Source organism: Dermacentor albipictus, chromosome 8 (assembly GCF_038994185.2).
Source record: "Dermacentor albipictus isolate Rhodes 1998 colony chromosome 8, USDA_Dalb.pri_finalv2, whole genome shotgun sequence".
In the NCBI taxonomy this organism is placed as follows: Eukaryota; Metazoa; Arthropoda; class Arachnida; order Ixodida; family Ixodidae; genus Dermacentor; species Dermacentor albipictus.
In genome coordinates, this window is record NC_091828.1 from 109,786,064 (window position 1) to 109,800,672 (window position 14,609).

A 14,609-nucleotide genomic window follows, 5' to 3' on the forward strand; every position below is an offset into this window, starting at 1 on the left:
ATCTATCTATCTATCTATCTATCTATCTATCTATCTATCTATCTATCTATCTATCTATCTATCTATCTATCTATCTATCTATCTATCTATCTATCTATCTATCTATCTATCTATCTATCTATCTATCTATCTATCTATCTATCTATCTATCTATCTATCTATCTATCTATCTATCTATCTATCTATCTATCTATCTATCTATCTATCTATCTATCTATCTATCTATCTATCTATCTATCTATCTATCTATCTATCTATCTATAACGATTAATTCATCAGTCGTTTATTCAATTACAATTATTCTACGTTACATTTAGCCTCCGCTGGTCAACTTAAGGCTGAGTAAGTCCGATGCGCACGATGGCAGCTCTACCAAATGCTGTGACTTGCGGAAAAAAAGGAAAGCCACAGTGAGTATGGCATCACTGCCCGCATATAAGACATCGCATGACATTCTGCACTGTCAAAATTCAGTGACTTCCGCTTCAATTTAGAGCAAGAACTGTTGCTTAAGCTGGATACTCTCTTCACAAATTAAGATAACTGCAAGGAGTTTTTTTTTTTTTTTGACGGCAAGAATAAATGTCGGTGAAAAATGCCACGGGCAGAGCTTTACCCGGGAGTTTCTCGCACCCTGCTTCTGTTATTTAATGCCAACTAGCACCGACGGCTACCAGAAAGAGCGCATGAACAGTCGCACATTTGGCAGCGAGCCGAATAGCATAAGTCAGATCTGGGTAACCCGTCTATCGTCCGTCACAAAAACACAGCAATATAATGATGGTGACCATCATCTTAATTATTATTGCTATCATTTGTCAAATTTGAGTAGAGCGCGGTGTCCGGCCAGCTTTTCCAGCTGTTCTTCAGTATACATATGGTTGCTTCTTTTTTTTATCAGGGAGAGGAAAGACGAAGGACACAGCAAAAGAAGATAACTAAGACCATCTCTGGTTGGCTGCCGTGCACTAGCGGATGATGAAAACTAGATTATAAAATGGAAAGATGACAGGAAAAAAAATGCCGCAGTTTCACCCGTAAGGCCAAGTATCATCGATTGCTATAACAGGTTATTACACAGCTATACGAAGTAGGGATCGCAGTTTTATCGGCCGTACAAATCGCTCAACATTCGTTTGCTAATTTAAGAAGAGTGGTGTCACGCGAGCGAAAGCAAGCATCAATAAACCTGAGCAAAGCGTCGGTTGGGGCTAGTTAGCAGCGTCCCGAATAAATCTCACTCGATTACCGCGGACGATGTCAATCCTAACGCAGGCGTGAGGAAGAGGGGCAGCAGCAGCGAGCGACTTGTCCTTTGTGCAGCCTCTCGCTTCAAAGCGAACTAAGCCGCGAGAATGGAGCGCACACAAAGCCACCAGCCTTCGACGCGCATAGACTCTGTACCCACCCCAGATCTCTTTCAAGATGGCGCTTGCTGGGGCGCGCTCAACCGTGCCATACGAATCTACCACCGGAACAGAACGAACCTCCCCCCCCCCCCCCCTTCGCTGCTGCATTGGGCGCAGTGTAAGGCAACGGGCTTCCTCCTCGCCTTACTCGCTTAAGGGCGTGAGAGTCGAACTGCCATCCTCCTCAGCCGACGCACACACTTTCACTTGCACGACGCACGGCCATCATCTTATCGCGCTAGGAATTTATGCGGAGCGCCACTGCGACGGAGTTGGCGGAAATGCGCCCGAAGTGCCCATAATATTGCTATCACAACATCAATAAAGACGCAGTCAGTGTAAACACACTCGCCGAGAAATGTTGGCTGAGAGTCAAGAGCGCTCGTCCAGTCCACTCCCCTTCAAGAAGCGCAATAGGGCTTTTGTGACCTTGTGCATGGAAGAAGGCATCGGCGCAGATAACAGATTCTTTTGCTCCTAGAGCGCTATGTCAGCCAAGCGGCTTAGTCTAGCTCGCCGAATACATCGTGGAGCAGCGGCACAGAAGCTGCTTTGCTTAATCAGAAACTGTGCGCACCGCTCTTGCACATTCCGGTTAGGAATGCATATATGCATTCTATACAATGCGGCGCTCTTTCACGTGGCCCCTTTTACCACATGTACAGTTACACGCGTCTTCTCAACTGCCCTTAAATTCGGAGGCAGGCAGCCGCAATTCAGGAAGGTGGTGCTGCTGCAAAGGCAAGAAGAGAAGTTTGCCCCACATTTTGCCCTCGCACGGCTACAGGCTCGGCGTTAACTACGCTGGCTCGGCTAGCTTGTCGGGCGCGCTTAGATACGTTCGCCCGCGATCCCATTCATCTACGGTGACGCGGCGAGCCGTATCACTTTCACCGGCTAGAGTCGCCAACGGTTCCCCCGCGAATGTGGGTCAAAACACTCCATCACGAAAGCTGGCGCAGTCCCGACACGCGTCCAAGAGAGACAGATTAGTCCATCCGGCTTTTGTTTCTGCAACGCCGAGCAGTATCTTGCTCGTTTTGGGTGACCGCCTCCGGGTTACGAGGCAACGCGGAGAAGATTACTTCGCTGGCCGCCCTTATGCCTAGTTGTTGCTTAACCAAGCGCGTAACATCGCCGCTGGCGGGGGTGTTCCCTACTATTGCGTTAGTGCAGTTTTGGGGGGCCCGAAGGAATCGCGGCACGGGATGAGAGAGGAAGTGTGGCGATGGCAGCCAAGATGATAAGGACAGCGGGTCGTTGAGGGGGATGCAGGCAGCGCTGGCAATGAAGGCAGGGCGACTCTACGTTCGGCTGGTGAGGAAGTTCGAAACTACAAAGTGCGTACAAATACATCTAAGCTCTCGATCGTGTTTGTTCTATCGAAGGCCCAGCTATAAGCAAAAAAATTTGTTTTTAAATGCGTAAGCAATCTCTGGCGAGCTCCACAACCTTGTCACGCGGGAAGTGTGATTCCTTGTATCTGCTCAAAAATGCGTGATTTTCAAAGTTAACACATTTAATTGTTATGATAATGTCAGTGCAAATACTTGGTAGCTCTTCAGCGAGAAGGAACAATTTAAAGCAAATAAACAATATGAAGAGGGAATACAGATAGAGAAACATATGGCTCCTCAGGAAATGCGTGGGAATCAAAGCATGTAATAGGGCTGGTCCAACTCAAATGTCGGGGTGCGTCAACTATGAGGTCAACTTGATATATGGAGGTGGGCCAACCTCAATTTTAGGGGTGGGCCAAGTTGAAATCTCAGGAGTGGGCCAATTGAAATTACAGGGTTGCGCAACTAAAGTTACGGGAAGCGCCGACTGGAAATTTGAGGGAGGCCCAACCTAAATTTGGGAGTGGGCCAACATAAATTTGGTGGCGGACGAAAGTGAAATTCGGACGTGGGCCAAGTGGAAATTGGGGGTGGGCCAAATCGAAATTTCCGAGTTCCTTAACATGAAATTTAAATGCGGGCCAACCTGAGATTTTGGGGGCGGCCCAACGTCCATTCGAACGCTGCTGATGGTCGTTCGAGTTATGAACATCTCGCGGGCAAGCGAGTGCGTTGAGACCCTCTGCGCGTTTTCATTGGGCTTTACCCGAGGCGCAGTCAGAACGCAGTTGAGATGTTGCGTGCACAAGGAACGCGCGCATAACACAGGCTTGACGTAATGGTTCCGCGAAAACCCGCAAGGTGGCGAGAAATAATTATTAATGGGAAAATTAGATATCCACCCAATCGTAGCAATTGCTACAAAAAAAAAGAAAGGAAACCCATACAGGCTCATCGAAAGTCACACCTCGAAATTGAAGAACAATTCCTCCAGCTGGTCCGAGACTCGAGCCCGGGGCAACCGCCTTTCCGGGGCAGGGGCTCCACCATCTGAGCTAAACCGGCGGCCGGCAGATCACAGGGCGAAGTCGAACTTATAAACCATTCGAAGCAAAGGCAAGAGTTTGACATAACAGTTCTGCGCAAACCCACAAGGTGGGGAGAAGTAGTTAAACATCCACCTTATCGTAGCAATTTCTAGAAAGGAAAAGTATGCGGGTTCGTCGAAAGAAAAGACTCGTCAAAGAAAAAGTCTTCACCTTCAGTTAAAAAAAAAAAAACACAGGCTTGCGAGAGCGAGAGCGACAGCGAGGATGACATGGCATCTAGGCGACACCCTCTCCCCGCACGCAACACCTTACGAACTACTGCGGCACCTGATGTTCCCTCACCACCGCTCTGCCCCGTCGAGGAGCTCTCGTGCCCGGCGTTCCGGCTCAATTAGTACGATTGCACTGAATGGGCCTAATGCGGCGTGAAAAAGGCTGACAAGTCGCTACTAAAGTCTAAGCATCATTTGCCACCGGAAAGGCTATACGTAGAAGCGCATAAGCTAGGAAAGGCGAGTAAGAAAAACTAAGAAAACGAAAATGGAGTCACAACCGAGACTAACAATGCTTACGCATTAGTAGGAAATTCTCGGTAAATTCTGTGTCGCTCTCAAAGCATACTTAAACCACATCGTGTGGGGGTGCCCTAAGTACCCCCTTCCCCCTTTCCTCAAGCAATTAATATCTAGTGAGGAGCAGTGGGAGGCTGCCTTGCACAGCTCCCGGCCCGATCTTCAGGAGGCCATCCTGGAGTGGGCTGAGAGGATAAAGGAGGCCTCCTTCAAGTAGTTCCTCCCCCCACCCTCTATTCCATTGCCCCCTTCCCTTTAAAGAGGGATAAACAAAGTTTTTCATCATCATCATCATCGGAATTTCTGTATCTTTCTTCAGAAATACTCTGCTTAGCTAAACATAGGAACACTCCAAAATATATTTGGCAATTTTGTGGTGGAAGACCCTTTTATCTTGGAATTTATAAACAATATTATATGTACAAACACTTACTAAACTTCTTCGATCCCGCAATTCTACCGGAGTGACAGAACTCTGCTTCTTCATGTGTCTTAGTAAATGATAAAATTTTTTTTGTGTACTACACATGATGGCAAAGGAAACGTTTATAACGGAAATGCAATCCTTGGTGATAACGACCATGAACAGAAAAGAAACGAGGGATGCTTAACAAAATTTCTCATGAAAACGGAATCCCAGTTTTCACATTCCACTAGTCACCGCTGCCTAGGGCAAGTTTTCAGAGCCCTGAATTCAACAAGTCGTTTCTTGCAAAAGTGCTTGTAACATACTTTCACTGCTTCGTCCCGTAGGACTGTACTCTTACTGCATATGTATGACCATCCCTAATGCTCTGATCACTGAGACCTGAATAAAAAACGTGAGGGACGGCTTACTTGCTTACGGTGCAATTAAGTTCAGTGAGGTCCATGGTAAAAAAAAATGAAAACGAAACGTTCGAAGAACGGAAAAACAGTTTTGCCGAAATATCAACCTTCCCGGACGTAAGACGGAAAACAAGAAAAAGAAACATATCGCGTCAATTTTTTCTGACGAAAGGGAGAAGGAAATTTAAACGAAAGAAAAGAAAGTAAGATATGGGCGAAATGAGGTTGTCCGGGAACAGCTGAGGCCCAACGGGCTTCTGTTTCTACTCTTTTTTTTTCGTTTCTCCTTGATTTTAGCTGAATTGGCTTCGGCACCAAACCTTAAGATGCGGTGTTTGTTAATTTACCGCTCGCCATGCGGCAAAGCTCGCTCCATACACCTACTCGGCATTAGGCGTAGCTGGCCGAACACCATCACGGTGAGATTACTTCCGCCTATGTTCACAATCTCTTTGGCTTGAGCCGTCTACCCGGGCTGGCTAATCGAGCGAATCATTAAGGCGTCCACCGCTGCTGCTTGTTCATGCGATAAGTTTCCGCACGAAGAAGCGCCTGCACATAACACAGAGAGAGATAGGATAATAAAAGCACAGATGAAAAGGGGTATTTCTTCTTTTTCCTGTCAAAGTTATCCTCGCACAATTTTTCGCACAAAAATGCGTTTTTAAGCAGTTGCTCTACCCTTTCCTTTTTGACTTGATCAAAGATTATCATCTTTAAAGAGGTACTCCACTACGCTAGCATCTGGGATGATGGCACCTTAGCTGTAGTCTTCCCTGTAGAATGGTCGAGTGTGCTGGGTTCGTTCCCATATGCTTATGCCTCGTCTGCTGCCTAATTAGCCATTCCCTTCGAAAGGTCATCTTAACCTGGGTTTCTAACTGGCTTCGTGTTTATCGACCAGTTCCCCGACGGCCGGTCAAATCACCCAAGCAGCCACGAGTGACCAAGCAAAGTAGTAAGAGCTTTGAAGTTACCGTAAGGGGTGCAGGTTCGAATCTTGCGCAGTCACCATTGCTCCATTCACGTAAGCATGGCAACATTTGCTTCTTATTGTTCACGTTTCCACCAGTAAATACCTTTTTTTAGGGCTGTGGTGTGATGTGATCAATAATTGTGCTTCTGAGATGCATATCGCCCGCTCCATCCATTCTTTCTTTGAATATTGGCTCAGTAAACGGAACATGCATTATTTAGCTCGAGTTCTCGGCCTGTGTCATTATTGGCAGAGTAATGAAGGATGCTGCGCGAAATTATTTCATTCGCATTTCAGTTCGAAGAAAGAACTTGTAATGTCATGCCTATTTTAGGGGACACTTGAAGCCACGCACTCTCTTTACTCTCTAGCTGTACTCATTTACTTACATTATAAACTGGGGCGTATCCCATTCGTAATTATGCGCAACCAGTAAAATTTCCTTCACAAAGCCAAGAAGAAAGAAAGGAATTGAGTGTACGGTTCAGTGGCTGTGCTCGCAAACCGGTGAAGGTAAAGGTCAGCCTTTTAATTATTGACTAGTCTGATCCGTTATTCCTCGTTTTGGATTTTTTAAAAGTCTTGGTCATCACTCTTTCGCATCAAAATTGAAGCCGCAGTTTGTAAATATGTTCCTGGTAACAATTAGAAGATCGGCAGTGTGCGATACCAGAATTTGCATCTGGAAAGCGTCAATGTGTAGACATGATTTAAATTAGAGGGGCCATTCGAGTGCGCACATGCCAGACTTCGAAGGGATAACAAAATTCCTGCTGAAATTAAATGAGAAACCAGCTAACGAAGCAACAAAGAAACGCACAAAAGAATGAATCAATCCCAGAATGCTCTCATTCGGAGTGGTGGAAGTTACGACATACGATCGCATTCTGCCGTCAAAATACAGCCAAGGCTCAACAGCCGGCCATGTCCACAGATAGTACGTAAAAGTATAGCACGACAGAAAGTACAATAACAACTATGTCATGTGGGACCATGAGGAAAATGCTTCTATGACATTTTTTTGCTACAGTGCTCAACCCATTGCGTAGCTTTTCTTGTTTAGGCACTTGCTTTATTTTCTCTTGTTTGATCCTACCACTTGCGTGTTATTAGTAAATATTCCTTTGAGCAATGTATTGAGTGCTGTTCTATTTGTTATTTTGTAATGTGTCCGCCTAAGTTGAAGTATTAATTTTGGGGGACGGGAGCAGTGTAAAGCTGCATAACCGTTGCTTTTTTTTTTCTTTCTCCTCAGTCATGTGAAATAAAAGTGGTACGATGCACTGCAATGTTCATATACAAGTTTCAAACTAATTAAGGAAGAAAGAACGAAGCAAAGCAACAAAGGAAACTGCTAAACCGGAAGTACTAGAAAGTGATTCATTGCACTGAAGACCAGTGGTTCAACTTAGCAAAGCTATCGTGGTGGCACAGTAGCTATGGCATTCTGCTGCTGATCACGATATGGCGGGTTCGATACCTGACCACGGCAGTTGCATTTTGATTAATGCGACATGCGAGAACCTTCGCGTGCCGAAATTTAGGTTCACGGTGAAGAACACCAAGTGATTATAAAACTCGCAGACCTCTGCCAGTCTGTCTCTTGCGGCTCCAAATTTTCGTTGTGACGTCAAACCTCATGTAATGATTACTCGAGCCTAACTCAATAATGCTAGCTAATGACATTGCAGGACGCTCTAAACCAACGGAAATAACAGATGGCATACTAGCTTCCATACGACCGGAAAAGTCTCGCAGTAAAGTTTTGCGATGTGCTCGTGCAGTTACCACCCTTCTTGGCGTAAAGGGTACATATACATACGTACGTAACTCAGACTGACTGACAAACTTGGCGCGCCAAACCAAACCGAGAGCGAAAAGGCGGCCTCTGCGAAGAAGGACGACCGCATCTGACCACGTCTGGCATACTGTCGAGCGTTTTCGATTCGTTCTCCTTCGTAAGTTCTTTTTCTTCCCCGGAAACTTCTTCTCGAGATGCGAGGCACTGACGACCACTGCGCCGAATTCGCAAATGATATATGGGACTCCACTTTTCTGGCGGGGCGAGGACACAATCAGTCACTCTCGAAACGGACTATACGGCAAGTTGTACTGGCAGGTCTCGACGAATGCAAACTTCTGGAAGAAATGCAAGCATACAATGCGCAAGAGAGATGAAACAAGGCCCGCTGACAACTACAGAGAACGAATGAAAATGCCTTACCATGTGGCCGTCGTCGCTTTTTTTGTTTCAGTCTAGAAACTTTTGCTCAGCAAGTGTCAAAAGAACTTGTTGCAGACTTAGTTGAAGAATAGCGGAATGTCGGAAAACTTACCTTGGCTTGAGTATATTTTCTTCTTAGGTCTTAAGATAAATCGACTAACTCAATTGTACTTGCTGGGCTATGGTGCACCACTGGTTTGTCGTAGTGGCATCCGCGTTTGTATAAACAGTAATGCTCCTGGTAAAGTGTTCTTCCTTTTTTCACAATGTACAGGTCATTGTAAGTTCACAGTGGCACTGCAAGGGCAAAAACTGTGGTATTGGAAGGGCAGGCGTGCAAATTTGCATAAAAGTAAAACGAAGAGAACGACAAAAACACCTACCATCGACCAAAAGTAACTATTTCAACTTTGGCCACAGTTATTGGTCCGGGCTCCAAGTGAGATGATATGTATCATTAGGCACGAATACACGAATACGCTGTCGAGCAAGGAAATTTGTTTATGACGACATCATTACACAACTAATACTCAAAATCGATGTCAATGGGGAAACACAAAGCGCTGGCGCCAAAGCAGAGAAATCGCCTGACGCCCCACTACCAGAAGCATGCAATGTATTCGCGAACAATCTTTACGCACAGCATATTAAAATTATCGAAGCATTATCCTGCAGACAGTCAGCCACCTAAAGATTGGTTGCGAAAATTCTAAATTGAGTAAAAATTTAAACAAAACTAAGAAATTTGAAACAAACCCTCGAGTAGGTTCGACAGCATTTGCAGGTATTTAAGAGCTCCTCTTCGGTTCATACTATTTAGGATACACACCTGTTATCTTGTTCAGAGCTGGCGAACATCACGTAATCTCAGAGAATTCTTAAATAGGCAACAGTCGCCCGCAGCTTCATCGGTTACGATATACATCACCAGTTGTTCTGCCCTTGAGCCCTCGTGCTACTTGTGATCGATGGCAAGAAGCAGCAGACCTATCAGAATAATAAACGTGTGTGTGTAGGAGAAGTTGACATTATCAGTGACGCTACTTACGTCCTTGTGCTAGTGCTAGTTACTAGTGCTAGTTCCTACTTGTTAAGTTTCCCCGCAACTGGCCTCTCGAGGCACTTCGCGTGTATTCACCGGCTTCTTTCACGCTCGGAAAAACCCTTTTTTGTAGCACGTATTGAGCAACAGAAAGCTGTGTCGGGAGTTTTTTTTCCTGTCGCTCTACAAGTTTCTCATTGACGTCCTTAATCTATTTATAATAATTGAGGATTTCGGTTATTTTATTAACACTGATTGCCCAATAAGCCGCAATGCAAAAAGAAAGGATGTGGGTATCTCCTAGCGACGGCAAACAACAGTATTTTGATTCTATCCAGGTGAGTGCCATTTGCATATATTTTTAAAAGTTCGGCTCAAGTTAAGTGAAACACCCTGTGTATTACTCAGCGGCTTCTGCACCTTCTTCGTAGGCTGACGCAAGTGCTCTGTCTTTGGCTTTCTCCTTGCATTAGGTAGCTTGACACGTGAGAAGCAATCAACAACATTTCGTTTCTAGCACTTCTTGCAACCTATACACGGTCCTTTCTGCTCGATGTCGCTGATTAATTAAGTGCCTTATGGGAAAAATCCTGCATGACCTATTTAATAATCCACTTTGTCCCTGTATCAACCGCGTAGGGACAAATGGGATTATGGTACCGGGCATAAAGGATTTTCCGATGGGGCGACTCGCTCTTAATTGCTCTCGATAGACCGTGACCAGCTGCTTGCGGAACAACGCGTCACAATGTATCATTGTGTCAATGTGTCACAATGTGTAACAACGCAGCGCATTACGAATCCCGTGAGACCCGTCCCAAGCCGTGTGGATACGCTGCCGCAACTCCCAGAGACAGCGACGGCGGGGAGCCCCGGATGACAGCGGGCGAAACTAATCGAGGTGTCCACGGAGATCACGCGATCCCCAGCTGGGCCTTCTCATTAGGCAACGCAATCGCTCAGCCAACGCGGAGGCTCATTCCTCACCAAAGTTTCCCCATAACAAGCGGCGCCTCTTAGCTGCGTGGATTGTGCAGCCGATTCTCTCTGCACCCTTATCATTCGACTGGCGCCTGTCTTTCTCGCTTTCTTCCTGTCTTTCTATCCTTCTTTCGTTCTTGTTGGTCGGTGTTTGTGAGCTAGGCCCTATATACAGAGCAGGAGGAAACCAAACGTAAGCCTCAAGCTACAAAGAAGGCTGCATAAACAGTTCACGTAATTCCTTTGAACGTATCGAAAGCTGGAGCAGTCTTGCCCGCAACTGGGCGTTACGTAACATCGACGGACAGTCCATGAATGCTTCAACTGAGGCCGATTTCTCGGAAAGCCCCTCACCGTCACGGTCCAATTGTCATCCCCTGCTCCACCAAGCAAATGTAGGAAGGAAGGGAAAGGGAAGATAAAAGTAGAAGGCAGGGAGGTTAACCAGAATAACGTCCGGTTGGCTACCCTACACCGGGGGAATGGGAAAGGGGTAAACAAAGATCACAGGGGGAAAGAGGAGGGAAGGACAGAAGCAAAATTGCGGCAAGTTCGCTGACGCGTGTGGTCTTACAGAAATCAAGCAAATGTGATTCGTTATTTCCCTGTAATCCCGAATAGCAGGCATTGTAGAGCAATGCTCCACTTATTTCCATGTTGGAAATGGCAGCCCCTGGGATAAGATGGCGACCGCGTTTAGGGAGTTTCTTGCACAATACGGGCAGTTGTTATACGGGCACATACGGGCAGTTGTTACAAGGACCCGGCAAACGCTTCCCCAACAATCTTGTTGCCTGCAGCTAGCTGTGATTTGCGGGGTTAATGTTTGCCCCGCAAGTGGATCTTCTGCACATAAATAACGAAAGGGGACACTGGCGCAACTTGCGCCACACCGCCGCTGTGCCGGGATTAGCTCGTCCTTAGTTTGTTAAAGACAGTGACCCTGATTGCGTTTGCCTAATACCGCGTTGCTCTTAACGCAATCCAACGAGAGCAATTTGACTGGGATCGAGAAACAAGCCTCCTGTCACGGACAGGACGGTCGATACTTTATTAATGCGAAACCATTACATGTCCGATTGAGCGAGGTTCCATCAGCTATGTCGGCTCGAAAGATTATGACTGTAAGGGTAAAAATTGTCAAAAAATGCTCGTATTTACGGTAAAATTCTCCGAAAGGTTCCTATGAACAAAGTAAATTAAAGTAAATTTGAAAAAAAAAATGTGTTAAATTTCGGTCTGGAGTGGAACCAAACCCGGTCCTCCTGGATGCGAGATGATCGAGCACGTTTCCCCGAAGCCACGTGACCAAATGTGTGGCCTAGCGCGTGCGTCACTGCTCAAGTCACGTCACAGCCATCTGGCTGATCGAAGGTGTGGCCTAGTGCATGCGTCATTGGGCACGTGACGACGCAGTCAATGGGCCGCGCCACGTCATGCGGGCACAACATGCGAGCGCGTTCATCTCGTTCCGAGGTCTACAAACGGTACAATAATTTTGCATTCCCACACGTAAGCAGTCGTGAGTGTCTCTCCCAAAATTTTCGAAATCGATTTTTTTTTCTGTTTCGTGCCCACATCGCGCAAGATCCATGATGCTCAGACATGCCCGTGTCCTTGCGTGTTAACGTTTAGACCGACAAGGACGTGCGCACAGCCCGTCATGCGGGTCATGTGGTTCCTCTGCGGCACTTACTGCGGCTTACTGTGGTTGTTACCAGGGCTTCTGCAAAATGAGGAAACAATGCTGTGCCGCTTACACTTGGACGTCCCATTCACCAATGCATAGACGTTTTTGATTGGAATGATTGATAGCACCGACTGCAATGCCTGCGGTGTCGAGAGAAGTATAGAACATCTACTGTGCTACTGCCCATCTTTTGAAAACGAAATACATGACCTCTGCACAGCTCTTAATCGGCTAGATAGAACACCGTTCACCTTGAACAAGATCTTAGGACCATGGCCTCACACATCGCTGCTACAAAAGGCCACGAAAGCTCTGCTGCGATATTTGAAAGCTACTGGATTGAGTCAGCGTCTGTGATCCGGACTGAGCGACCGAACGATATCCCTAGTATACTTTCCCTTCTTCTTTTAATCTTTCCGTCCCCTTTTCCCTTTCCCCAGTGTAGGGAAGCTAACCGGGCTCAGTCCTGGTTAATCTCCCTACCTTTCTTTAATCATTTGCTCTCTCTCTCTCTCTCTCTCACATTACAAGTGAGATGCTTAAGTGAACTGCACTGCGCTACTTCGTTTGCGCAGTGCACATCACTACTAAGTGTGATGTAGCCACCATCCAAGCACTTTTGTTACAGTTAAATCATGTTGAATACAAGTGATGCAATTTGGTGTGGACTAAAGCGCGCTAGTTGTCAGAGTGGGACAAATAGGCAGGTAATGATCGATGCGCCCCTGACACCCGCAGCAGTCCCAGTAAAGCGTCTCCATCATCTCAATGACCAACGATCAGTTCTTTGTGATTGCCACCCTATGCCACAAGTGACACATTGAAGTTACATTGCATCGGGAGGGATGTCGTGGTAGCTGTATCACCAGGAAAATACCGATAATTTGGAGGAGACAAAATAGCTGTAGCAAAACAAGCTTAGCTACGAGTCAAGGTGCAGCACCGTTCAATCATCATCATCATCACCAGCATAATAATCATCATCATCATCATCATCATCATCATCATCATCATATTTTTATGTCAACTTAGGATGAAGGCCTCTCCCTACAATCTCCAATTACCCCTGTCGTGTGCCAACTGATTCAAACTTAAGCCTGCGAATTTCTTAATTTATTCACGTAACCTAGTCTTTTGTCGTCCTCAACTGTGCTTCCCTTCTCTTGGTACCCATGCCGCAACTCTAATGGTACACCGCTTATCCATCTTACGCGTTACATGGCTTATCTAGCCCCATTTCTTCCTTTTAATGTCAATTAGAATATCGGTTATGCCAGTTTGCTCTTTGATCCACACTGCTCTTCTCCTATCTCTTAACGCTACGACTAACATTTTTCATCCCATCGCTCATTGCACAGTGCTTAACTTGATCTCGAGCATCTTTGCCAACCTCCAAGTTTCTTCCCCATATGTTAGTACCAGTAGAACGCAGTGATTGTACACCTTTCTTTTTTGTGATAGTGGTAGGCTCCCAGTGACGATCTGGCCATGTCTGCCGTATGCAGTCCAATCCATTTTTATTCTTCCGTAAATTTTCTTCTCTGCATCGAAGTCCCCTGTGAGCAGTTGACCGCACCCTTGCCAACCTGTAAGTGATGGTCATTGACAAAGAAAGATGCAGGAACAGCAAAATGAAAGGGCGGTGGGTCAGAAAGTGGGAGATAAGGGACGAGAAAGTCGTACATCTAGGAGTGCAGGGTCAGGATAGTTCTTCTGGGTGGACGCCCAAGACGAGGAGCGATAAAAGAACGCGCTTTTTAAGCTGGGAAAGACGTTCGGCTAAGAAGACAGTAAGATTGACTTACAACCGTGACGATGAGGGCATGTGATTGCATATCAAGACTACAATAGACCGAAGTCTGGTGATGGTTTCTGTGATCATCCTCGAATCCGGCAGCTAAGGCAGCATGCGAATGATGGGCATTAGGTGGTTCCTAAAATCAAAGCTTTGTTTGCGCAATCGTAACGCGAAACAAGGCAGCAATCTTAGCGTGTAATCTTATGGACCAGGGGAAGCCGCCTTCACGACCGATACGTTAACCAGAAACAGATTGCGGAAGCAACGTATCCCATGCCCCAACCGGTCCAGGATTTCGCTTTTTTTTTTCCGTGTTGTGGAACTGCTCGAGTTTGTAAGCGGAGTGCCAGAATAAAAAAAAATGCCATGAAGCCTGAAGCACCGTACAAACGCGACGTTTTGAAAGCTGGTTGATAGGGTCATGGTCGCATTAAAAGAGCCGTTAAAGAGAGACGTTGCAATAGTTTTATATGAGAAAGTGCTCTTCAGAAACTTCTTATGAACAAGCAGTACGAACCCTTTGCAAGGGGAATATCTGGCCTGTAATAAAGATCATTTAATAGAATGTATCCTTGGAATTGCTGGAAAAGATGCGAGTGTTATATTCAACTAGACGCAGGTTTACACGTAAAGTATGCGTGTTTGTTTTCATGTGACACCTGAGCGATAATTAGTAGCATAAAACCGACAACCAGTTTCC

General features: G+C 46.0%; 2 protein-coding genes across 7 annotated transcripts in view; one reads left to right on the forward strand and one right to left on the reverse strand.

Annotated features, from left to right (window-relative positions):
- LOC135917129 (uncharacterized) overlaps positions 1-14,609 on the reverse strand; it is a 677,883-nt gene that overhangs the window by 196,514 nt on the left and 466,760 nt on the right. The window contains exon 6 of one of the 3 annotated variants that reach the window (XM_070524066.1): positions 13,576-13,697. The exons of the other annotated variants lie outside the window; for them this stretch is intronic. Within the exon in view, the coding sequence (XP_070380167.1) occupies positions 13,629-13,697 (69 nt within the window). The 3' untranslated portion in view covers positions 13,576-13,628. Of the gene's footprint in view, positions 1-13,575; positions 13,698-14,609 lie in introns of those variants that run through there. 3 annotated transcript variants of the gene reach the window in all.
- LOC135915639 (allatostatin-A receptor-like) overlaps positions 1-14,609 on the forward strand; it is a 90,256-nt gene that overhangs the window by 7,796 nt on the left and 67,851 nt on the right. The window lies entirely within an intron of this gene.